This window comes from Haemaphysalis longicornis, unplaced genomic scaffold, assembly GCF_048455015.1.
Source record: "Haemaphysalis longicornis isolate Haplotype H1 unplaced genomic scaffold, Haemaphysalis longicornis Haplotype H1 scaffold_8, whole genome shotgun sequence".
In the NCBI taxonomy this organism is placed as follows: Eukaryota; Metazoa; Arthropoda; class Arachnida; order Ixodida; family Ixodidae; genus Haemaphysalis; species Haemaphysalis longicornis.
In genome coordinates, this window is record NW_027526445.1 from 155,328,206 (window position 1) to 155,354,673 (window position 26,468).

At 47.2% G+C, this 26,468-nt stretch overlaps 2 protein-coding genes across 3 annotated transcripts in view; one reads left to right on the forward strand and one right to left on the reverse strand.

Annotated features, from left to right (window-relative positions):
• The window catches only part of LOC144149439 (neuroglobin-like), a 350,592-nt gene that overhangs the window by 320,285 nt on the left and 3,839 nt on the right, over positions 1-26,468 (reverse strand). The window lies entirely within an intron of this gene.
• Positions 20,042-21,186, forward strand: LOC144148542 (uncharacterized). Its single transcript, XM_077680062.1, has 3 exons — positions 20,042-20,436; positions 20,673-20,866; positions 20,944-21,186. The coding sequence occupies exons 1-3, from the start codon at positions 20,070-20,072 to the stop codon at positions 21,184-21,186; spliced, it is 804 nt and encodes a 267-aa protein (XP_077536188.1). The 5' UTR covers positions 20,042-20,069.

Here is a 26,468-nt window from a genome sequence, read left to right on the forward strand (position 1 = left end):
CGATTTAGACACCATTATAGTGCCTTGCAGGAGCGAAGCTACCGCTGCAACTGCGCGCGAAGACACTGAGAGGGCCATTAACCGCTCGGTTGAAGCGCGATGTATATCGGCTTGGAGCCATACGGGAACTGCAGCTAGACCTATACGTAAACAATAGGAAATCCATACTCAACAACTTTATGTACCCCGATATCACTTGTGGAACTGAATCTGGGAACTGAATCTATTGGAAATCCATACTCAACAGCTGTATGCTCAGGATGTACTGTCCAATATATGTACCGCGATAACCTTCTTCTTCTGGCCGCTTATATCGGCCTTCATTTTTTCCTCACTTCAGGTCGCGGAGGCGGTGGGCCGTAAGGGTAACAGCACGGTTGCCGACAGAAGGGGCTAGTAAGGGGGAAACCGTTAACTCCACGGAGAGATGAAATGAGAAAATTCGGAGGCAACGAATGGACTCGGGCGTTGCAAGACAGGAACGACCAGCTGAACATGGTAAATGCCTTCGTCTTGCAGATGGCACAAAGAAGCTGGTGATTGCATAGAATTTCATACTAACATATACTAGAGGGAAATCTCGCGCCACTGTCTAGGAGAGCCGCACTTCAGCGAGCGTTCCGGAATGTACCGAGCAGGTATGTACTCCTGTCTTTGGCATGGCGAATGAAGAGGCTGAAAAGTTGACTGTGGCTTTAAAAAAGCAACAATTTTATTGTAAAAGATTATTTGAATGTGGTAAACTATTATAAAAATGGAGTTCCGAAAATATTTATTTGTAAAGGATTATTTAGAAGCTTTACGCAGGACGAACAAGAAAAAAATGCTGAAAAACTTGTTGAATTCGGCTTCAAATGCAAAAAGAAGCCCCATGACTTTCCAAGTCAAGCAGGCGAGGAACGTCGCTCGCCGCTATGGCGGCGCCCATGACGGAACGTGACTGCAGCGGCTGATTTCCCTCTATAATATATAGTAGTGATGATGATAGGTATGATGATGTGAACTATAGGTGTGATGATGATGATGAAGACGACGACGATGATTATGATCATGTCGCCCAGTTACACTTGTCGCACAACACTTGTGTATAGTCGAAGTAGCGCTCCTGCAGTGCCCAAGAACAAAGCCGAGAGAGAGAGAGTGGAGGGATGGAGGGAGAGAGCGAGAGAGAGATAGATAGATAGATAGATAGATAGATAGATAGATAGATAGATAGATAGATAGATAGATAGATAGATAGATAGATAGATAGATAGATAGATAGATAGATAGATATAGAGAGAGAGAGAGAGAGAGAGAGAGAGAGAGAGAGAGAGAGAATCCTTTGATGAAACGGAACAGACGCAAGTGTTGTATACGTGGACAGTCAAACCATTTTGAACCGACAGCAGGTGCGGGGAAGACAAGGTTCCCCTTTCCCCCCAAAAAAAGTACGACAAGAGGAAGAAAAACAAAGCATCTCCGCATTGTTACTTTCCCCGTGTTTTGCGAGCCTCGAAAGACGTTCACTCCGGCGTTATCCGTCCGCGAGGCAAACACTGCGGGTCGTAACACAACGTCGCCCAGCCTCCAGGAGATTGTCTCCACCATTCCAGGACGCGTGTTGTTATTCCTGCCGTAGGACGCTGTGTACACAGCTCGCAAATATCTCGCCGTGCGCGACGTATGCGCTGTTTTCCTAGCGAATCGTGTCGGAAAACATTCAGCCACCCTCCCACATGGCTGAGCTCAGCGAGCTAGTCCAGTTCTTCCCATCACTGGTGATGCGGACGTCTGAGGCAATGGTTCGCGTTAACGCAAGGCAAACAACGTTGCCAATCATTGTTTTGCGGCTGACAGTGATGTTAACGTCCGTGCCAGCGTGATCGCTGTCCGTTGGATGTGTAGAACTCTCGCATGCTTGTAAACAAAACTACTCGAGCTCCTGTAGACCAATTTCGTTTTCGTACACACCCAAAGCAAACTGCGCTCTCGAAGTTCAGTCGTGACGTACATCAGGTTGCTAAGCCTCTGACGTGCACAGAAATTACGGAGGAAAGAAGAGCCTTGAGGTTCGCCTTGTCCCTCCGGCGTCATCGTCGTTGTCGTCGTCGTCGTCGTCGGCGTTGTCCACCCCTCCCCCATTCTCCTCGCCGCGCCATCTGCGCTCTCCGCCGCTCACCCCCTCTCCTCTCCGATAGCGAACACTCTCTCGCGAAGGGCATTTGATTCGATTGGATTGGATTGGATTGGCTTGGCTTGGATTTGGATTGGATTGGATTAAAGTAGATTGTGTTGGATTGTGTTGCGTCATAGCCGCGGCAGACGCACTGGGGCCGGCGCATATGCAGTACTCTCTCTTCCGCGGTTTCCTCTCCTTCGGGCGCGCTGCGCATACAACCGGTGTGCCGTTTTCCGGCGAAGCAACAACCACGCTTGGCTGAAACACCTAGAGTCCACGCCGCTTTACAAGTACGCCAACGTCGTCATCGACTGGGACCGGCTTACGCAGTCCCCTCAACGTTATCCGCGCTATAAAACGCGGTCCCTTCGCCGCTCCGCCTATGCGTCGCATCTACACAGGGGTTCCCGCGAGGGGAGGTGGGAGTTTTTTGTGAAGGCGCTCCCACTTTGCGGAGTCCACTACCTTTACTTTCTCCCATTATCGTCTGCTGCGGTGTGACTCAGAGTTGCTTGATATAGGAGTTGCGAAACTCCCCATAGGCCCCATGAATCAAAAGGTGGCCTTACGATTGGTCCACTGTTTTGGATCGTGTTTTACAGTGGCGCCATCTGTAGGTGACTAAATAAACTGCACAACTTGCTTCGCCGCTCGACGACCTGGGCGAAAAAGGGTATTTGAGTGCTTACGTAAATTTGTTATACCAAAGGATCCCAATGTGTTCAACTACGCAAGTGTTTTATATACATACGAAGCAAGAGTAGCAAAAAGAAATGCGACCGTGGGGTCCACCGTCGCTTGCGCTTTGTCGTCTGCTGCGCGTCCTCTTCTGTCTTCTGGCGGCACAAATAAAAAGAAATTAGAAGTCGCTTCTACGGCTTTATGCAAGCTGGAAAATATTTATTAGATCCGCTTGATCGGCTACTGGGTTAGTTTCGGCATACAATCTGCTGTAGGTCAAACGATAACTGCAAATTTAGTACTTCAGGTCGGACCTCTGTTGTGCCGGAGTGCCCGCAAAGCGCTATCGAGGCAGTTGCGCAGACGCATAAACAATCGCAACTCAAAAACCGGAGTTAAGATAGCAATGAAGAACTTATAAAAGCACAAAAACAAAGAAATATGCACTAGTTAAAACAAAATTTAACGTTAAATTGTCAGTTTAAATAATCAGTTTGTGTTTTGGATAGTGCATGCGGCGGCCACAGTGGGGCCACAGTACGCACGATCCAAATGCGGGGTCCAGATGCGGGCCGTTTTTTGAGGCGGAGTTTCGCGACTGCTTACTTCGAAGAGCTCTGGCGTGACTCATCCGCTGCTATTTCGTCAAGGAGCAGACGATCCGACATGCCGTGACCCGCGAATGCTGAAGAATACTGGTGACGGTGCGAAATCTGTTTCTAAACAGCTGTACTCACCTCCTCAACCGGTAACTTTGTTGAATACCACGAAAGTGTCCGTAAAATTTCGACAGATTTACATACCATAGCTGTAAAAAATCGAGCAGAATATTCATGGACCTCCTTGAAATGACGTCACTTCCGCAACATTTTCTGCAATGCGTTTGGGATACTAGGGACCATGGAGGAAGAAAAAGTTAGGAGACGGCGCTACCGGAGAAACGTGAAGCCTATGCATAAAAAGTAAAATTGAAGTCGGCCCAGGCGTCACTGCACCACGTGACCCCACCGCGCTGCCGCCGCGAGCTCTTCAATTTCGTCTGCTCAAAACTACTCTGCTGCCCGTTGTCGCGAAGCCTGCTATATGTTGGTTTTTTTCCCCACGGCTTTTGTCTTTCGCACATACGCGGCACTCCTGCCCACACGCGGGCATGAGATCACCGAGCAAACAAATGCAGGAAGGACGGGGAAAAGCTACCGCCAACCAAACACGAGAGATGCGCCGGAGTCGGAGACCGCCGCCGCCGCCGGCCCACCCGACCATGGAGGTCACGTGCTGGGCCGACTTCGGCGGCTTGGGAAAGAGAAACGGCAGAGGGAGCGGCTTCAACTGAGCTGGGCTTGCAAAGGCTAGCTGCGTGACGTCATGCCGTCTCCTAACTTTTTCTTCCTCCATGACTAGGGACCTCTCCTGAGTTTTTTCCCCTCCATGATAGAAACAGACACCTTAATTTGCTTTTTGCGTCCTATCATGTAGTCTGCTTTCGGCCAATCAGGGCTCACTCCAATGCATACTTTGAGAAGGACACGAAACGGACAAAACTATAAATTCCGCCTCAGGTCAACAAACAACAAAGCTAAGGGTGCGGCAGCGTTCCTGTCACGGCCACGGGGGATTTGTTGTTGCGATTGCGTCTGCTTCAAAGCCCGATTTCCACGCAGGATCCTGTAAATAAAGTCTTTTCTCTCTCTCTCTCTCCGCCTCAAAAGCGCCTCGTTACGCGAGCGCCCCCCGCCGTTCGCAAACCGTTTGCCCGCCTGCGCCGGCAGAGCAGACGATGCGCCACCGGAATGGAGTTGTCTGCTCTGGAATGGCGCGCCGTGCATTCCTTTTCTTATGTTGTGTACTATGTTTACTATGGCTTTCTTCCTTCCGCCTCACACGCTCAATTTTCTTACGCTCATTTTTGTTACTTCGTCGTAATCTTTATAGCTTTGCTTGTGGACGTTGCGAAAATTAGGCCGAGTGCCGCGTCAGGCTAGGCGGTAAGCGGTGGCCGCATGGCTTTTCTACCCGCATGAATGTTCGCATCGGCATTCCACTTTCCGCTTTCTACCTCTACAATGATTGTCGAGGCAGACGCCCACATGACGCTTTTTTCCCTCGCTATAAACTTCATTCATTCTTCTTGCGAAACGGTGGCTCTGAATGGGTAACTGCACAGTTACAGTTCAAGAGACTTGCGGCCGTCTGCAAGCCAGCAGCGGCGATGAGGCAGATAGGCCTCTTAGGGAGTTGCTTCGGCTTTGCAGAAACGGTCTCAAAAGAATGTCGCCGTCACGCCGACACAGCGGGTGCGGACGCAGTCGCCTGAACCGCGTCAGGTTCTGCTGAGACATTGTGCGGCATGCGTCGCGTCTGTAAAGAATTGCAAGCTGTGTATAAGCTGAAGTTTTAATATTGTCACGAGGCGCATAAATAGACAATTCCACACAGCGCCATGCTGACCCACCGCCGATGACGGCAAAGGATCAAGTAGCAAGCTCGGGCGGCCATCGTCGCTTTGTGAATCGATCGCATCATATAGCTCACGCGACTTGTCTTGCTTTCTCGTAACAATATGCCTAACCGTTCGCTTGATTAACGTGCGCTTGATTATTTCTTGATTATGGATTATGTTGGGGTCTGGGAACAGCAACAAAGAAAGCAGTTTCTCGTTGCTTTCGATATTGGTACGACTTAGTGCAGAGGTTTGTTTGCAGTGCGTATAAATACCTTAGCTTGTGCATAACGTACAAGACGCAACAGCGTTGCTCTAGCGAAAGAATAACACCGCCCCCCCCCTCCCCGACCCGCATGATGACGACGACGATGATGATGACGATATTTATGGTGGTGGTGATGATGACGATGACGATGGACTAGCCCGGCATCCTCTTCCTGTCATGTACTTGATGATCCCCAGCAAGCCGACCACGGTGCATCGAGCGTTGTCTTTGTACCCGCCATTTGCACAAGCACCAGACTCATAGCGAGGCACTTTGAGCCGAGCTTTCCTAACCTTTTCGTTGTTTTTCGAAAATGAAAATTCAAGGGAAATCAATGTGGAATTTTCGAATCGGCGAAGAGTTCCACCCTCTTTCGCGCCCTTCACACCAAAGCAGAGAGAGAAATATCTTTATTGAAAAAGCATGGTGTTACTGGCGTTAACAATCGCTTACATGCTTCTTTGCTGAAGATTAGGGGTGTAAAAAAGAAAAACAAGTTACGGTATTACACAGTGCAATGCATTGTTGGCGCCCTTGAAGCGAGACAAGTCATAATTATTTATTTATCATATTTTACTCCCATGTTGGGTACGGCATTGCTAACGCTGCCATCCGGTTTGAAGGCCGAAGGTTTACCCAGTGGAGAAACGTTTTTTTCTCTTTGGTAGTTCTTCGAGGCATAGTAGAGGAGTCGTAAAATTAATAAGCGGAATGGAAAATAGAACCGGACCACGAAAGCGAAAAATAGGGGCAGAAAGATAGACGGATGAAGAGAATTCACTGCCGCTCAATGTAGCGCTTGCCACTCGAGAGTAGAAATGCTTACGTTGCATGTGTCTCCTATAGGATGGATGTATAGCACACACGCGCGGCCCGCACATACATTGATTGATTGATTGATTGATTGATTGATTGATTGATTGATTGATTGATTGATTGATTGATTGATTGATTGATTGATTGATTGATTGATTGATTGATTGATTGATTGTGAAGTTTAACGCGCGGACGCTTCACAGACGATGAGGCGCGCCGTAGTTGAGGGCTCCGCATTAATTTTCCCCACATGGGTATTTTTAAAGTGCGCCGAAATCTCGAGCACACGGGCATGTTTGCTTTTCGCCTCCATCAGAAAAGCGGCCACCACGACCGAGGATCGAACCCACGTCATCGTGCTCAGTAGCCCGACACCTTAGCCACTGAGCTAGCACGGCGGGTCCAGCACACACATGCATATATACGCACATACATACACGTATATAGATATATACACACATACATATACATACATAAATGCATACACATACGTACATCCATAAATTCATACATACCGCAATCATGCATTCGTGAATGCATACATACATACACATACATACATACATACATACCTGCATACATACATACATACATACATACATACATACATACATACATACATACATACCTGCATACATACATACATACATACATACATACATACATACATACATACATACATACATACATACATACATACATAACACAGTGGCAGGCCGTCTTGTAAGAATGTTACTCCTTGAGCTCAGCTTGACCAAAGCCAGCCGCCCTAGCGGAGCTCAGCCGATTGATAGCACCAGGCAGCTCACTTAGCCGAACACTCGCCGCCCACTCACCCAGACATCAAAGTAACCAGACGCCGTGCCCGAGGAACGCGTACGCGCGCCAAATAAGACCGCACCCCGAGAAAGCTTTCTTTCGCTCGCATTCGTAAGCGAAACGCGCGCCATCCGATCGCAGCAGCAGCAACAGCCCGAAAGGTTGGCGCCTGCGCCTCGAACACAAAAGAGCAGCCGAGCTCAAATTCCCCTCTTCCCTACCTCTGACCATTTTTTTTTGTTTTCCGTTCCCTCACGCTCTTCCCTATTTCCCCATTCCGTTTCCCTCGCATTTTCTCCGCCAACGTCTCTGCGGCCACCGCTCTCTCCCTCTAGGGAGAACCGACGCGAAGGACGAGCGACCGGTACCAGGGCACGCCGGGAGAGTCGGGGGGACCGACTACGTCGCGTGTTGTTTGCATCGGAAATCAATCGCGGCCGTTTCGATTTGGGCGCGGCGAGCAAAAATAAGATATGGCAGGGACAGCCGCCCTTCCATCGGAGATAGGGAGATGGGAAGTATACGAGCGGGTCGGGGGAGGGGTTCCGGAGCCATTAGTTCCCGCCGGCAACGTAGCGAAGTGCGGCAAGCCCGGCCACAGGCGGGGACCTCCTTGTTGTACGCGCGATTCTTTTGCGCGTTGCTTCTTCGCGTCCGCATAGGGCGGGCCCGTCATTCGGGGTTTTTTTGGCTGGATCACGTATTCTGGCCGAGAAAAAGAGAAAAAGCTAAGAGCGAAACTTGGGAGAGAGAGATGGCAAAAAGAAAAGCTCGGTCAGGAAGAAAAGTAATGAAACAAACACGACAAAACAACGCAAAATACCAGAAACATGCGAAACGGCGAAGGAATCGGGAGAGGAAGGCAAAGAAACGGAAACACAAGAGTTAGCAAGAAAGCAAGGGAAGGGAATAAGAGGGCATGTACAAGAAAGGTATAAACAAAGGAAAACGAATGGAAAAGAGAATGAAGGGAAGAATGAAAGGAGTATAGAAGAAGAAGAACAAAGAAAGAGAGCCGCGTGACCATTCAGACGCTATCTTCAATGACGGAAAGCATACCACTCACTTACAGTTAAAGAGAGCAGGTCATCCTGCTGTCGTGCATTTTGTCTTCAGGCGGGCTTTAGTTACATGAGCGAAGGCACAAACGAACACGCATACACGCACACTCCGTTACCAGTGACCGCCGGCAACGGAGAACGGAGTGGGCACCGAGTGACGGGACTAGGAGAAGAAGACCGATAACCCGCTTGAGGAATGAGATATGAAAAATGGCCGCAAAAAGGCATTGTAAGAGAGCAGCACAGAAAATGCTAGAAGTCAGCGGGATTGAGGTAGAATGCCTTCATCTTACACTGTAAACGCAAACTAGCCGGAAATGGAGTTTTAATCAAGTAATGTGCCCTGAAAAGTACCTATAGCAAAAAATGTACTCCCTAGGCATGATCTAAAGAAGTGGACGAACCTCCACGGTAGTACCTTTGCCCATCCGGGTAGCAAAAGGGAGGATTTAGAACGACTTAACACCATTTGTGAGATGGCGTTCGGTTCCTTGTATACTACCACGTCCACAATAAACGCCCTATCTGAGGTAATCATCTCAAGCGGGCGGTCGCCATGTTAGTCTTCTGTTGTCTCCGTGCACCAGCACTTCAACCGTGGCCTAATGCTAATTAGAACGAGTAAGCAGGACGCAACGGTTGCACGCAGCTACAAAACCAATACCGTACGTATACCCGTATAGATGCTTCAACCAGCGCGATCACAGGCAGAGAGCGCGGCCGTGTTGTCTCAATCTGTTTATTTTGGCGATAGGTGGTGTCAAACTCTGCTGCTAACGAAGAGGCAGTTCTCGCCGTTGCAAACAATTGCAACGTTCATCTGCTTCGCTTGCTTGCGCATACATAGACGATTTAAATTCCCGTGCCAGCGCGCCACCGCACCCGACTGCAGCGACTCAACTTGCCCTGGCGGCACGACTGGCTGCCCGGATGTAAACCTCTGTGCTATCAACGCAGCGCGGCCGGTGACTCGGCGCGGCCGGAGCTTCAAGCCTCGCCTTGGGCCGTCGTTTTTTCTTATTTGTGATGGACTAGTAGTGCCATTTGGTGGAAAGATTTTCATGTGCCCCTGTCACACGAGGAACGGCCGCAAACAGCATTTAGATACGGCGACAGGTGTGGACAGCTCGCTGGTAAGTGGTCTTTCATCAGTCGATGCGTTTGTCAAACGTTTGGATAGGGTTAACAGCGAAGTACCCGGGTACCCGTGCCGCTCACCGCTCGTACGCGCACGGGCAAAGAAAAATGCGCACACTCGTATTATTTTACTTGTTTGTGGGTTTTGGGGTATGCGTTCGCATTCTTTTGTAGGCTGGTTTGTAACAGGGCATTCGAGGTAAAATCGTTTGTCGCGCGCGGCGTCGTTTCAAAGCAACGTGACGGTTACTTCGTGCTGGCGAAAATCAGCGCAGTCAGACGGAAGCGGTAAGGAAGGTAGAGAGGTCGGGGAAGAGGGCGCTGATATATAAAAGAAAGCGTAATGCAAGACGAGAAATATAACACAACCCGCCTGCATTTCTCCGAACTTCAGGACAGAGCCGCACACGGGTACGTTGTCACAAACTCGAGCGTACGACGTCTAAAAGTACCGTATATTTTTTTTTTTTTTTTGCATTTTTCAACGTGACCTGAGCCACTTATCTTCTCATTGCCGCGCATGCAGACCTGATTGTGTCCCTGTGTTTGAGCGCACAGCCATCCTTTAGCGACATAAGAACCAGTAAACGCGAGAAATTGTAGAAGCCAGCCACATCAGAAAAGCTGGTTCCGAATGTGTCAGTCATCCCTCTATCGCCCTGCTTAATCGAGAAGTCGCATATTTAGACGCACATTGAGCGCTATTTCGGTGCTTCTGGGAATGTGTGTTGGGGGTGGGAGGGGGGTCTTAATCCATGTATGATGCGGTTAGCTTTGCTGATTTATCGCCTTTCGTGCGCCTCAAAGTTCGTTTTGTGGTTTTGTTGTTACGGTTTTTTAGTATTTTCGGCTGAGTGCGCCGAGAACTGTGACGCATTGGGGGCGCGGCAATTGGGCGCTTGGGCATATAAAGCTTTGAATTGTGCAATAATAAACTAGTTGCGAGTGTGCGCTTGTGCCGTCTTCATGTGTTCTTGTCCTCGTTAATTTGCGCGCAGTTTATTTTTCGCAATGCATAATTACCAACTCGCAACCCTTTTACAGATCCTATACTCCGTAAAAATGAGTTGCCTGTCCTTTTAGGTACGGCAAAATCCCGCGCAGCGCATCATTCTGCCAGGGGGCAGTATCCTAATGTCAATGCACACACTATGAAAGCAGCTTGCACTTAATGCGTCAAATTGTCTGCTGATAAGCATTTTAGATTCGCCCCTCTCATCATCATTCACTTCGTGGAGATGGCGGGATTTTCTTTCATAGCTTGTTGTCACTGCAGTAATTAATAGCAGAATCAGTCCTACAAATCACAGAAACGGTTCGTTTCACGTTGAAAATACTCACAGTAACACACTTTGCACCACACGGAGGAACAATCGGTTGCAGTGATGAGGCATAAGGGTAACTTGTTGTTAAAGGGTCATTGAAGACAACCAGCAAGTTGATTTCAAACGGAAGTCGGACCTCCGCATAGCCATTTCAGCATTGATTTAGTGCCAAGATGCCTTAAGTGCTGAGAAATCGCTGTTCAACTGCTCATCAAGCGTGACGCAAACAGTATACAAGCAACTGAATACAACATTACCACGTACCAAGCAGTTTGGTCAGTTCCGGTCAAATCGCTCATGCTTCCCCAAACTCCCCTGTCATTTGCCGTTCGAGACCACTAAGCAAAATGTTTCTCCATTGGACCTGTGATCAGTATTTACGCTTCACTGAAGAAGAACATTGGCCTTTTGAGGCCTCGCAAGTTTTGGCGTCGAACGATTTTCTCATGCGTAGCTCGCATGCTCCCTTGGAAAGCGGTACTGCCACCCCAAGTATGGACGAGTAGCACCATCCAGCGGCAGCCAAGAAAGAAGTTGTGCGCGTCAGGCCACTTAAGCCCTTCCGGTGAAAACGTGTTTTTGCTAGTTTCAACCTTATTTAAAAAAAAAATGCCAGGTGTAAGAGGGGTATAATAGTGTTCCCCGTGAGCTAATCTATCAACCTAGAGAGACTTGCATTTTAACTTCACTGTCATTTAAAGTTGTGCTCGAGTATATTGTGCGGAAGTAATATCTTTTTATTGCTGCAAAAGCCACGATGGTTAATGTACTGGCACTTGGTTTTATGAAGCCTTTGCATTCCTAATTTAAGTACTGAAATTCGCAGGGAACCTGGCATAACAATTTTATTACTGTGCCGAATTATTAAGTTCGTTTAACCATAGTGTCTGTTTTGAATTTTACATGTGGGGCATTTTTTTTTCTTTTTTGCTTTTTCAGGTAGATGTTCCTTTGACTCCCTGCCTGCATTCCGCGAAAGGGGAAATTAGCCTCCGCATCGATGGCCAGAGTGTCTTGACTGCATCATCTTTACTGGGAGGACTGTGTAGTCTGTTTGCATCGTTCTGGGTTTTCAACATTCAATATCCCAAGAAGGCACACAGAGCTCTAACGTTTGTGGAACATGCCTTTTTGGACCTTGCCACCACCAAACCACGTGTGAAGGATTTAGAACTAATTAACTTTTATCGCATCAATATCCCTCACCAATATTTTATTTGTTTTCAATCCTGTAATCATTGGATAGTAGTTTAAAGAATTTCGTATTATGTTTCTGACGTTTTCTTTTTCTTTTTACTGAACAGGGGATATTTGATGGGCCCTTCTGTATGCTGATAATACAGCAATCTTTTAGTGAAGCAATAATATTAACCAACTAATATAACTTGAAACAATTATCTAAATAATGCTGGCAACTGGTGTCAAATGAATCAACTCAAAATTATCGGAAAAACACGAATTACATGGCTTTTTCTTCTCACTCTGAAGAAGCTGTCGCGATACCACCCATTCTGTTCTATATCCTTGCAATTAACCCCTCAGACTGGGTCACTTTTCTTGGCGCATTTGTGTCTTTATCAAAACGCACTGGTATTTTCCGCAGCATATTTCTCGTTCTTTATATTACTCATTTATCCATAGCCATCTCATTGCTGTCTGTCTCCTACATCATTTATCTCTTGTGCCTTAACCATCTACAAAATGCTCGTTACCTTTCAATATCAAATCGTTACACAGCTCTCGCACATTTCACCACCAATTGAAAAAAAATTTTGTTGTTGTAAACCACTGCAATCATTTTTTTCACTTTGTGTACTGAGTACTGATGCGTACTGATAAGTACTCACGCGTTCTCAATCCTCTAGTATTATATAATGATGTCACTTACCATGCCGTTGTGTTTGTGCCTATATGTTTTTCGCGTATTTCCAGTTCTTGTAGTAATATTGTTTCTACAGTTTGTTCAACTAGCACACAGGTCGCTCATTTCACCAACTGAAATTTTTTTGTTGTTGTAAACCACTGCAACCATTTTTTTCACTTTGTGTACTGAGTGCTGATGCGTTCTGATAAGTTCTGATAAGTACTGACGCGTTCTTCATCCGCTATTATTATATAATGATTTCACTTACCATGTGGTTGTATTTGCGCCTATCTTTGTTTTTCGCGTATTTCCAGTTGTTGTAGTAATATTAATTCTACGGTTTGTTCAACTAGCATTCTATTGCTGTCTTCCATTCCTAACTGGCGTGTTTTTAGCAATTTACCATTTTTGCTTTCTTATAGGAGGTCGCCCTAAGTTTTTATTTCGGAGCCTCCTTGTGTACACCATGTACCATGTAAACTTGTATGCGAAAGTTCGTTTGAAATAAACCTGAAACCGAGCAAAACCATGTGAAATCAGTACTCCCGCAGGGAACTAGAAACTCTCCCTTGTGGCCTTGAAAAACTCCTTTCGGAAGGCCTACAAAACCGCCCCAGCTTTGCAAAACTCCATTCAAAAGAAATATATGCTTCCCTTGAACCTCCTAAAAACTCCCCTCGCGAGGCCTACAAAACGTAAAACTCCATGCAAAAGAAGTAAATGCTTCCCTTGACCCTCCTCAAAACGCCCCTAAAATAACATAAGTACTTCCCAAGGGAGCCATAATAAGCTCCTATTCAACCGCCTAAAAAGTCCATAAACATCACTTAAAAACGCCTTGAGGAAGTAAAGAATACTCCATTTTGATCTCCTTAAATTCTCCCTAACATTTCTTAACACTCCCTAACTACCTCCTTTCTATCACCTAAAAACACCCTGTTTTGAGGAGGTAAACAAAACCTCCCTGTTCCATGTAGTAAAAAAACTCCTACAAGGAGGATCACTAGAGGACAGGCGAAAAAGAACCTCTAGGGAGTATATGGGTGGAAAAAAAGTTTAGAGTGTAGATTGGACATAACTACGCTGATGACACACGCACGCACGCACGCACAAAAGAAACCGAAAAAGAAGATGGTATAGAGCATAGAAACTTGGGGGAAGCAGCAAAACAATCGAAGTAAGAGTTACACATGAAAAAATGAGCAGCTAACAAAGAACACCGCAAAAATATTCATGCTGGCGTCGGACGATCCCTCGGCCAATCGCCCGCATCGGCATGTGTACTTAAGTGGATTGGGCGTGGGACTATTTTAATGCGTAGCATTCTTTCCCTGCATTTTCACAAAAAGGCAGACATCCCGGACTTTCCAAATGTAATCGTTAGAATAGTGTAAATGGAGAAAAACCAAAAAAATAAGAAAAACAAAATAAGCATGGGAAATGTCGAACCATGTAACGCCCTGCATTTCCACAATAATGCCGATTTTGCGAAAGTTCCACTTGTAATCGTTATAATAGCGTAAATGGCGATAGTTGGTCGGAGAGGATTTAGAAAAACAAAAAAAAATTGCCAGGGAAAACCTCACATTTAAGACAAGCGGCCTAAGAATGCTGCGCATAAGTACATGATTGTCTCAATTTCAGCAGAATTTATTGGACCCAAGGTAGACCTCCAAATTTACATAGGATATTGCTTGGGAATAAATGACTGAAAATTTTAGCTTGAACGGAGAAACGACGGACGATAGCAAATAAAACACGGACACAACGCTGCGTCGTGTCTGTGTTTTTCTTGTGTCCGTGTCCGTGTTTTGTGTCCGTGTTTTCCGTTCTTCCGTCCGTTGTTTTTACGCTATAGCTGAAGTTTCCAATGAACCATAAGCAATTATTATTCCTTCTTCCGGCTTCATTTCGACATAAAACTATGTTACTATGGAACGCTTGGGTGCTGGCTAGTTGGTATTCTATCTTTGTAGCTTCACCGCACGAAAAAGCCTCCGGACAGAGTAGACAAGGACAAGCGCTTGCCATCGTCTTCTTCGACCGTGTTCTTTTTCCGTGCGCTTAACCTACAAATATAGATTACAAAATTCGGAAATTATGTTATCATAACTGGGAATCTCACTTTTGTGGAATGATAATCAAGGTCAAATGTTCCTTTTAAAATCTTGTCTCAAACCTCTGGTTTCATTTCTCGCGAGGCATTGGTTCATCCCCGAAGCACTTAAAAGTGCGCTTTCTTTTTCAAATCGGTTCCAAAGGTGCCAACGCACGCACGCATGGGCAAACATTTAATCATATAGTTTGGATATCGTTAAAGTCATTTCATGGCTTGAGCCCTTCAGGCACGAGTGATTGACGCCGGGACATTCCAACGAATTTTAGCAAACGATTTCGAGGCCTCAAACTGTCCCCCCAAAAATGCAACAACTTTAGTACTTACAAAAAAAAATATCCTCTGAGAACCTTTAAATTGCGCTTTTCACCGCAACTGCTGGTTTTCACTTGACTGAAAAACGGCGACGTTCAGAGGCGCCAGAAACACGCTACTGGGATAAACCTTAAAGTATTTACACTCCTGAATTTACTTTTTAGTTTGAGTTACAGTGAAAAGTTCGATTTCAGTTTGACACAAATAAAAGTCGAAAATCGCGTGATAAAATTGTTTCACCTATCATCAATCATGCCATCGTAATTATACGCGTTTAAGAAGAACCAAGGGTAGAAATTATACCGCGGGAGGTGTTCAACGGTACAGTTCCACAGACACTGGAATTCGGATGGGACGCAACCGTGACAAATTGTTTTTCGTGCCTAGTATTACTCTGCCATACTTTATTTTCTTTCCCTCATCGTCTGCTCCAGCAAAAGACGCGCGAACGAAGGCGTTTTTCCGCAGAAGATAAAACAATAAAAGGATAACCCCGTCTCGGAGCGACCAATTTATTTGATGTCACCGTGTTATTCGAGAAGTATCCTTTCTCTTTGCAAGGATCCGCCGGAAGGAAGGAGGAACAAACGAATGGAGAAAAGCAGCGGAAAGTTTGTGCCGTCGTCGGCAATGACGGAAGGCTGGTAATGAGTTTGCCCGGCCTCAAAAAGTATCTGTCTCGGCCCGTAATACGATGCAGTATGCCGAGGCGTATGACGGCTTAAAGCAGCCTCGTCACCATCTTCCAGCCATGCCCCATCAACGTGTGGACAGCGACTCCTTAAGAGAGCTTCGGCGATACCCCGCGGGAGGATTTCGCTTTCCTAATGCGTCGCAATCTTGTTATCCCTGCAGCCAGAGCGGACCAAATATTTGTTCCCATGACGGCAAGTTTCGTATTAGGCGTGGCTATATGTCAGATGGCGAAGGGGGATTAGTACTGCGCATCAAAGTGAGCTGTTAGAGATTTCTAATTAGGGCTAACAGCCAGATGACAGTGTGGCATTACCGTAGCTTCAAGGGCTACAATAACCGTGCATGCATGACGTGACATTTGTTTAAGAATATGTTCCTGGCTTCAAAGTTACTCACTCACTCACTCACTCACTCACAAACGCTATGTACCCCACCCAATACCCTGCCACCTGTAACTTCTGCCCTGTTGCTGGTACCCTATACCACGTGGTATGGGAGTGCCAACGGACCCCCACTCTAACCCCAAATCCCAACCCTACCTATGAGCAGTGGGTGGAGCAGCTGACCAGCTCCGAGCTCTCGAACCAGCGCCGACTGGTGGAACGGGCCCGGACGGCCAGCCAGCTCCAAGGCATCTTGGAATGAGGATGCCTCTCACTGGGTGGAGGCCCTACGAACATCCTCCTGCTCACCAGTATAATAAATGTTTGTCTCTCTCTCTCTCACTCACTCACTCACTCACTCACTCACTCACTCACTCACTCACTCACTCACTCTCTCTCTCTCCCTCACTCACTCATTCACTCGCACACTCATTCACTCTCTCTCCCTCACTCCTTCACTCACTCACTCTTTCTCTCCATCACTCATTCACTCGCACACTCATTCACTCTCTCTCCCTCACTCATTCACTCGCACACTCATTCACTCTATCTCACTCACTCACTCACTCACTCACTCACTCACTCACTCACTCACTCACTCACTCACTCACTCACTCACTCTCTCTCTCTCCCTCACTCATTCACTCGCACACTCATTCACTCTCTCTCCCTCACTCATTCACTCACTCACTCTTTCTCTCCATCACTCATTCACTCGCACACTCATTCACTCTCTCTCCCTCACTCATTCACTCGCACACTCATTCACTCTATCTCACTCACTCACTCACTCACTCACTCACTCACTCACTCACTCTCTCTCCCTCACTCATTCACTCGCACACTCATTCACTCTATCTCACTCACTCACTCACTCACTCACTCACTCACTCACTCACTCACTCACTCACTCACTCACTCTCTCTCTCTCCCTCACTCATTCACTCGCACACTCATTCACTCTCTCTCCCTCACTCCTTCACTCACTCACTCTTTCTCTCCATCACTCATTCACTCGCACACTCATTCACTCTCTCTCCCTCACTCATTCACTCGCACACTCATTCACTCTATCTCACTCACTCACTCACTCACTCACTCACTCACTCGCACACTCATTCACTCTCTCTCCCTCACTCATTCACTCGCACACTCATTCACTCTCTCTCCCTCACTCATTCACTCACTCACTCTTTCTCTCCATCACTCATTCACTCGCACACTCATTCACTCTCTCTCCCTCACTCATTCACTCGCACACTCATTCACTCTATCTCACTCACTCACTCACTCACTCACTCACTCTCTCTCCCTCACTCATTCACTCGCACACTCATTCACTCTATCTCACTCACTCACTCACTCACTCACTCACTCACTCACTCACTCACTCTCTCTCTCTCCCTCACTCATTCACTCGCACACTCATTCACTCTCTCTCCCTCACTCCTTCACTCACTCACTCTTTCTCTCCATCACTCATTCACTCGCACACTCATTCACTCTCTCTCCCTCACTCATTCACTCGCACACTCATTCACTCTATCTCACTCACTCACTCACTCACTCACTCACTCACTCACTCACTCACTCACTCACTCTCTCTCTCTCCCTCACTCATTCACTCGCACACTCATTCACTCTCTCTCCCTCACTCATTCACTCACTCACTCTTTCTCTCCATCACTCATTCACTCGCACACTCATTCACTCTCTCTCCCTCACTCATACACTCGCACACTCATTCACTCTATCTCACTCACTCACTCACTCACTCACTCACTCACTCACTCACTCACTCACTCACTCACTCTCTCTCTCTCCCTCACTCATTCACTCGCACACTCATTCACTCTCTCTCCCTCACTCCTTCACTCACTCACTCTTTCTCTCCATCACTCATTCACTCGCACACTCATTCACTCTCTCTCCCTCACTCATTCACTCGCACACTCATTCACTCTATCTCACTCACTCACTCACTCACTCACTCACTCACTCACTCACTCACTCACTCACTCTCTCTCTCTCCCTCACTCATTCACTCGCACACTCATTCACTCTCTCTCTCTCTCCCTCACTCATTCACTCGCACACTCATTCACTCTCTCTCCCTCACTCATTCACTCGCACACTCATTCACTCTCTCTCCCTCACTCATTCACTCGCACACTCATTCACTCTATCTCACTCACTCACTCACTCACTCACTCACTCACTCACTCACTCACTCACTCACTCACTCACTCTCTCTCTCTCCCTCACTCATTCACTCGCACACTCATTCACTCTCTCTCCCTCACTCATTCACTCACTCACTCTTTCTCTCCATCACTCATTCACTCGCACACTCATTCACTCTCTCTCCCTCACTCATTCACTCGCACACTCATTCACTCTATCTCACTCACTCACTCACTCACTCACTCACTCACTCACTCACTCACTCACTCACTCACAGCATTGAATTATTGATTTTACCTTCCACTTTATCGATTCAGTAATCTCATTAATGGTCATAAATTATGGTTACTGTCAGGAAGCGAGAAGGAAGAAACGTACGTCTTTCTTTGAAGTACCGAATCTATGTTTGCCCTAACGTAAGCGGGAAAGAAGACAACGTAGGCTACTTTAGAACGGCGGAATATGGTTCTAAAATTTAGTTTTTGTACTCAAAAAGCTTGCGCTTTCACTTGAAAATAAACTCACGTGATCCTTACAGATACGCCATCTGCACAACTGGGGCTCATCTTTAGGTAAAACAACATCTTGAAAACGTCCACGGAATAAATGGGTAAGACATCTTTCACTGCGTTCATCAGTACTGCGATTTGCAACTGGAATGCGTGCCTTTTAAGCGAAGTTCCCACCAGGCCGCTGGGTTAAATAACCATATTTATTTTCTCCTGTTTGGGGGTGAGATCTGAACTTGGCATGTTGACCCACCCTGCAAACATATGCGATAAAGGAATCGTAACGACAACACCACGATTGCGAAAGCTGTGTCGAAATGCACGCGGGACACGTTTTGCTACCGGCCCGAGTTCTCGAAGGCACTTGTCCTCCGGCCGCTTGAGATGATTTGCTTCGCGATTATTTTCCGTCTTACGTTCCTCGCGTTGTGTGATAAATGCACTTTAGTTCAATCTCGAGGCCGAGCTCGAGAAATCGCTGTATTGTTTGCACAGAAGTACTGTGATGTTGTTTTGATGTTTTGTCATCCAAACGTGTACAAATTGTGGGGATTCTCCCCTGTGAGCGCCCACGTTAGGCCGTTTCAAACTGCCGCGCGCCACCTCTCCTGCCATCTGAGAACACACGGCAGAAAGACTGTGCGATGGAGGGGGGGCGTGGCACATCTTTGGGCACGCTAGATAAGGGCAGCGGTGCTTGGCAGCGGGGGGAGTTGCCGGCCGGGAGCGCCGCCGGTCACAAGAGAGAAGCCACCGCCGTCAGCCACCTCGAAGAAGACGCACGTCAGCAAGGCCCGCCGTTCGTCCCGCCGTACCGTAAGCCCTGGGACCCTGAAGTGCTTTTGTTATGTGCTTGGTTGATTGTATCCCCTGTTCCATTTATATTTCATTTTCCACTGCTTGAGTAAAGCGCAATTGTTCCTCTTGCTATGTTCTGTGCGTGATGTTTTGACGAGGCCGTTGCCTGAACCCCCCTCGGTAGGCAGAACTACCTACAGTGGCGCCCAACGTGTATTTAGGCTAGCACAGTCCTTTGTCAGCAAGACGCTTACGCACAGAACATAGCAAGAGGAACAATTGCGCTTTACTCAAGCAGTGGAAAATGAAATATAAATGGAACAGGGGATACAATCAACCAAGCACATAACAAAAGCACTTCAGGGTCCCAGGGCTTACGGTACGGCGGGACGAACGGCGGGCCTTGCTGACGTGCGTCTTCTTCGAGGTGGCTGACGGCGGTGGCTTCTCTCTTGTGAGTGGCCGTCACAAGGACTGGGACAACAAGCTTTCCGAGATGGGCTTCGCAACGCGGACAACGATTAACAGATCTACCGGTTTCACGGCAGCGCAACTGAATTTTGGCAGAGACCTCAAGTTTCCTCTCGACAGTTCGCTCCAACCCACGCAGAATCGCACTGATAAATCCCCCGCGACATTCGCGGCTGACCTTCGCAAGCGGCTAACAGAGTCCGTCCGGGAGGCCCGCGAACATCTCGACATCTCCCGACTCGACCAGACGTCCCAGTACGACAAGCGCCGACGGGACGTACAATTTTCCATGGGTGATCTTGTGTTGAAGCGAACACATCCACTTAGTGATGCGTCGAAGGGCTTCACCGCCTCACTTGCACACAGGTGGGATGGCCCGTACACCGTGGTGGGTAAGTCTAACCTGTCGTATGTGCTGAAAAACTCTTCCACAGGTGCATCGTACGGTCCGGTGCACGTGTCCGAACTAAAGCGGTATTTTTCGCGCGAGGATACAGCCAACGGGAATCAGCGAGAAGACTGCCGCGGAAAGCGCGCGACACATCAGTATCCCCCGTCACCACGATACAATCTGCGCATGCGTCACTAACTACTGGCTCATTTGTGTTTTCTTTGCTTTTGCCTGCAGAAGATGTCTCGGAACAGCAGTCGGGCCCACCCCTACCACCGTCGGCAACCCGAACGCTCGGCCCCGCCCCAGGGTTCACGGCGCCGCCCGTTCCCGCCACCGTACCGTCCAGCACGACCTACGGAAGAGGTGGCCACGTGGACGGTGCTGTCACCTTCGGGCCACCCGGTGGTCTGGCACTCTCGTCTCGAGTGGTCCGACCAGCCTCAAGTGCTCGTCGGCACGCCGCGCACCTCCGTCCCGGCCCCCTTTCAGGGGCTCACAATCGCAGATCGTCACCCAGGAAGAACTGGCTGCGCTGTGTGAAGTGTGCCAAGTGCCGGAAATCAGCTGGCGTCACCACCGTGCCGGGGCTCTCCACAGAGAGCGTTCAAGAGCCTTGCGCGCCAACCGCCCGGAGGGCAACAACAGCCAGGACGCCCTGGAAGAAGCCTTGGCAATGTTGCGGCGGTTGCGCCCAGACCAGCGGCGCCAAGCAATGGACGCAATCCTGGACTCCAAGGACTGTGTGTAAACGAGTCTCGGACATTTTTTTTTTCCTCCCTTTTCTTTCGTTTATTTTTTTTTCTCTCTCTTCGTGTAGCAAAGAACCAAGAACTTTTTTTTTTCCAAGGGGGGGGGGGGGGGGGGGGAAGTGTGGGGATTCTCCCCTGTGAGCGCCCACGTTAGGCCGTTTCAAACTGCCGCGCGCCACCTCTCCTGCCATCTGGGAACACACGGCAGAAAGACTGTGCGATGGAGGGGGGGCGTGGCACATCTTTGGGCACGCTAGATAAGGGCAGCGGTGCTTGGTAGCGGGGGGAGTTGCCGGCCGGGAGCGCCGCCGGTCACAAGAGAGAAGCCACCGCCGTCAGCCACCTCGAAGAAGACGCACGTCAGCAAGGCCCGCCGTTCGTCCCGCCGTACCGTAAGCCCTGGGACCCTGAAGTGCTTTTGTTATGTGCTTGGTTGATTGTATCCCCTGTTCCATTTATATTTCATTTTCCACTGCTTGAGTAAAGCGCAATTGTTCCTCTTGCTATGTTCTGTGCGTGATGTTTTGACGAGGCCGTTGCCTGAACCCCCCTCGGTAGGCAGAACTACCTACAAAATGTATATTTGTATTAACCACTCTGCTACAACCCCTTTCATTTGGGTTAGCAGTATTACTAAATAAATAAATAAATAAATAAATAAATAAATAAATAAATAAATAAATACGCTGTCGAATGGCTTCGATCTCTCTCTAAGCGTTACGCCGCTGCACCGTCCTGCAGCCGTGTATATATTGACGACGATGGCTGATTTCGTTGCCTGTATGGTCGCTCGCTTGACTGCGTTCTCGCGCTCTGGTATTTTATCTGCTGTGTACTGGCTTAATAAAACCTGTTTACGGCCCGATTGGTCCATGACTTAAGGTGAAAAAAATTCGCACAGCTTGCACTAGTAGTGCAAGGCTGGAGGATTAGCGGGGCTGGGGCCGACCTAGCTTCTTCCGGTTTTACTAAGTTTTGCCAGGTTTTGCTTACGCTAAGCAAAGTGTTGAGGGGTTCTGGTCGGTCCGCCACACTGAAAGCGGATCTTAGGAGGGAAGAAGCTTGGTCGAGCCAAAGTTCCGCTGTTTCTCCAGCCTTACACCACTAGTGAAAGCTGTGCGAATTTTTTGTTCCGTTTATTACCTTTAAAATGGTATAGCAAGAAGTGCGCATGCGCATATGCCCCTTGTGCTCGCACTCGAGCAGGTGCTAGAGCCGGCTTCCCTGTTACAATTCCCTATCTGCGGTGGGGCACCCTTTACAGGCGGCGTAGTTTTGGTTCCCGGTATTTTTTTTTTTTTTGCCCAAGCTCAAGCTTAAACAGCTCCGCTGTTAAAAGAATAGGGAACAAAGCAGACGTGGGCGAACAAACGAAATAAACAGGCACCAGCTTACAATTCCAACTTGCAACTTGGAAGTTGACACCTGTACGCCGTTTGTTTCTCTATTCGTTCGCGTCAGCTTTGCTCCCTATTCTTTTCGCTCTCAACTTTCGCTATTCTTTTCGCTTTCGCCCTTTTCTTTTTGCTCCCTATTCTTTCCGAAACTGGCTGTTACGGCAACCATTTGTTACCGCCGAGTTAAAGAGCGTACTAGGGAACGCCTCGGGCTATGGAGCACTTAAAAATGCGTTGTTGAAGAGTCTGTTTGCTGTCCCAGACGTAGACGCCGACGCCGGCTTTTCCGCTATGAAGGCTATTTATTACTTTGACAATAATAAGACACACATAACCTTTTCACGGGAACACCCTCAAAGTAGGTGTTTTACGGTTAATCAAAACAGCCGGAACTCCTCATAGACACGCGTTTAAATGTGCGTTGCATACTCCTGCCAGCGCATTCAAGGGCAGAACTTGCACTGAGTTCTTTTATTTTTGCGAAGCCTATCAGAAGAAGCGTGACCTGTGACAGACGCAGGTCTTCACCAACTAGGCACATAATTAATTCAAGCAAAGCCCCGCAGGGCTCGAACGTGGTCCCTTCACTGTTTCCACCAAGCCGGAGCCGTAATTCGCGGCACATTGCATGCAAATGTTGGCGGAAAACGTGTCAGCGCGCCAACAGGATAGACGGATAACGTGTCGGCATTCTTTCTTGACGCTAACAGCGTTCTAAGAAGGACCACGATCGAGAAAGGCGTATAGCCGCCGGTATTGCGTGGCAATCAAGTTTTTATTACTGGCGGACTCTCCGTCGCGCTTGGCATGCAAAGTGTCGCTTCTTTACATATACACCATCCGTTCTCTCTCTTTCTTCATGTTTTTGTGATACGAGCGAACGTGAATGGTGGCGAGCCTTTTCTGCAGCGCAAAATAATATTCCCAAAGCCTGCCGCGCCATCGCGGTGAATCGCGAAGCCTGCGTATTACGTCGAGAGATAAACTTCTTCAGGTTAGCGATAGGCCAAGCGAGCAACACTTTGGTCTGTAACGTGCTCTTCGAAGATGGGACGGTACTGCGGGGCGATTACATTATAATGCGTTTTTTTTTGTTTGGAAGTACTAGAAGAACACGTGCTAGCGCCAACAAAATCAATAGTTAAGCTCATGACTCTAAGCTGAAATGGCTCCTTGAAAGCGAAAAATTTACTATCTCTTCCAAAAGAAAGTTGGCAGAAGCGCGAAAACGTTCGAACGTCAAAACTGCGTCAAATGTGCGTTGAACCTTCGCTGAAACTGCGTACAATTGATCGTCGAACCTTCAAGATCCCAATTCGCAAACGAATATGAACCCGTACGACGATTCTTTGCGTATACTAAGCAGACGCATCTACGAACGATCTAAATGTACTACACCGATACGGGGTTTATGAGATAAAGGCATACATACTGTTGTGCTCCTTCTTCACGATAGATGCATGTAGTGTATTATCTAGAAGGGTTCCTTTTGCGCGATTCTCAGGTTACCGCTCTGACGCAATGGAAGCCCCGTTTCACGTACGCGGAGTGGGTTCAGAGACCTTATCAGATATTTTAGGTCACCCAATCTCTCTATGGAGGAATGAACTAGCCTTTTGACGGGACGCCATCGGTACCACTAACAAAGCTTTCGCTTTAAAAAATTTTTTATGAACAACTGTTTACGGCAGAGTAGATGCCCTGACTTCACTGAATAAACGGTCACCCAGTCAGTAGAAGTCCGTACATGTGCGTTGTCAACAACAACAACGGGTTCGGAATGTTGCCTTTCCATTAGGCTTCTTCTCATTAATATCAAACTCAGCCACTCTTGAATGGGTTCTGGTGTCTTCAGATGTGGTTAGAACACGGACTAGTGAATTTAAAAAAAAATTCTGTGCCTTGGGACGCCTTACCTTGCGCAGCGGAATTGAAAAGCAGGCCTTCCTAATTAAAAAATCAATCAATCAATCAATCAATCAATCAATCAATCAATCAATCAATCAATCAATCAATCAATCAAATGAAAACTTCTTCCAAACTCGCCACAGTTCACGGAAGTCAATTTAGAAAAAAATTCCGTTATCCGCAGGCCCTTTTTCTAACTGGACATTCACGCTTTCGCATTTAAAGCTTCTAAGATGTTCTTAGCTGTCCTCGTAGTATTTTTCTGCATACTTTTATTTATTTATGCTATCGCGCTGAAAAAATATATAAAAATACAGCTGTTAAATGGAAAAAATTGCGGCGATTGTGTACGCAATAACTTTCCTGGCCTGTAGTTGCGGTGTACTATTCATCGATTGCGAAAAATGATTGTCATTCTGACCTAAAGACGTAAAAACATTACCTTCGCAAACCAACCAGAGGAAAACGTACACACAGCGAATTTTAAACTTATCAGCTCAATTCCGGAAAACCGAAAGAAAAGCTATGTTATTAAGTTGTAGCGTATCCCGTCTTTACGCCAGTTATCACTAATTACACGAAAAAACTCCAAGATAAAAAAATCACTGGAGGCGTCGTTTTCACAGTATAAAACGCGGCTTAACCATTGTGCCCATATGTGTGTGTTATATTTGTTCTTTTTGAAAGAAATCATTTTCTCATCATAGAGCTAACCGAAAAATAAACTGCCTGCGCTTCATTGTTTGTTGCGGGGCGACTGCTCATCTATTAACAACCATTTTCGGAAAAGTATGCGGGGTCTCATCTACTAGTTCAGGCTTATTTGTATAAAGGAGTAAAACAGGATTTTTTTATCTGTCGGCAGACTCCTTTTCTGTAGGAGTTACCATTACCAGGCTCTGCGCAGGAGTAAATGAGAAATTTTAACACAATTAGACCGTGGTTGGTTAAAAGCGAACACCCGGATGTGACGCCTAGCAAGCACGGCGGGGCTATGAGCCGCGGCATTTCGGAGCAGAGGATTTTTCGTCGCCTTGTTGTTGTTTCGCTGGCGGAACACTAAACACATAAAAGACAGTTTAAAGCAGGTTTAGTCGCTTAAAATCTCTATACTAGAACAGTTGCGCAAAAGTCAAGCCAAAGCCCGCCTACAACTGGAAGTGCGTCATAATAAAACGGAGGCAAAACGGACGTTTTCAAAACGTACAAACCCGATAATACCGCCGCTGGTCAAGCAGCGGCTGAAGCCGTCTACTCTAATCATACTTCTCCTGTAAAGGCCAACGCATTGACAGCATACGGGAATACTTCAGTGAAACGTTTACAATCATAGGCGAGCACAAGGATCTTCATAACGGGCAACGAAGTTTCACTATAGCGCCTTCCTTTCCTAATGGTAAATAAATTTAAATAAATCAGTATGGCAATAATTTTGTGCCAGTTGTTTTCTATGTTCATTACGTATTCACAAATACTAATAAATAATCAATTTAAAGCTTTCTGTATTCTAAAAAAAAAACATTTTTACGCGGCTGTTTTATGCCATGCGTGACACATGTGACATACGCGGTACTGTCAAAATCAGAAAATAGTTGTTCTCTACTTGAACCGGTTTCTGTTATTCAGGAGTATGAACTGAAGATGACTGACTAAAGGATATTCGCCGCATTTTTGGATGCCCCCAACCACACAATGTGGTGATTTTGATGTTCTCCGTCTTCAGCAAACATCCTGTCGAAGAATGGCCTTCGTAACAATCCTTGGTCGCGCCCGAAATAAAACAAGCTTCGCAATGAACTCAAAAATAAAAACGAAGTGATGACGAGCTTTTCACAGCGGCCTGACTTTAATCTCCGTAATGTCGGTGGTTGTGGTAGAAAATTCCAGTTCTTGGAATGCAACATCAAGGGTCCTCGGCTGCAAGTGGCGTCAAAACCAGCATGGTCATAGCCGTGTAATTCAAACAATGACAGCGC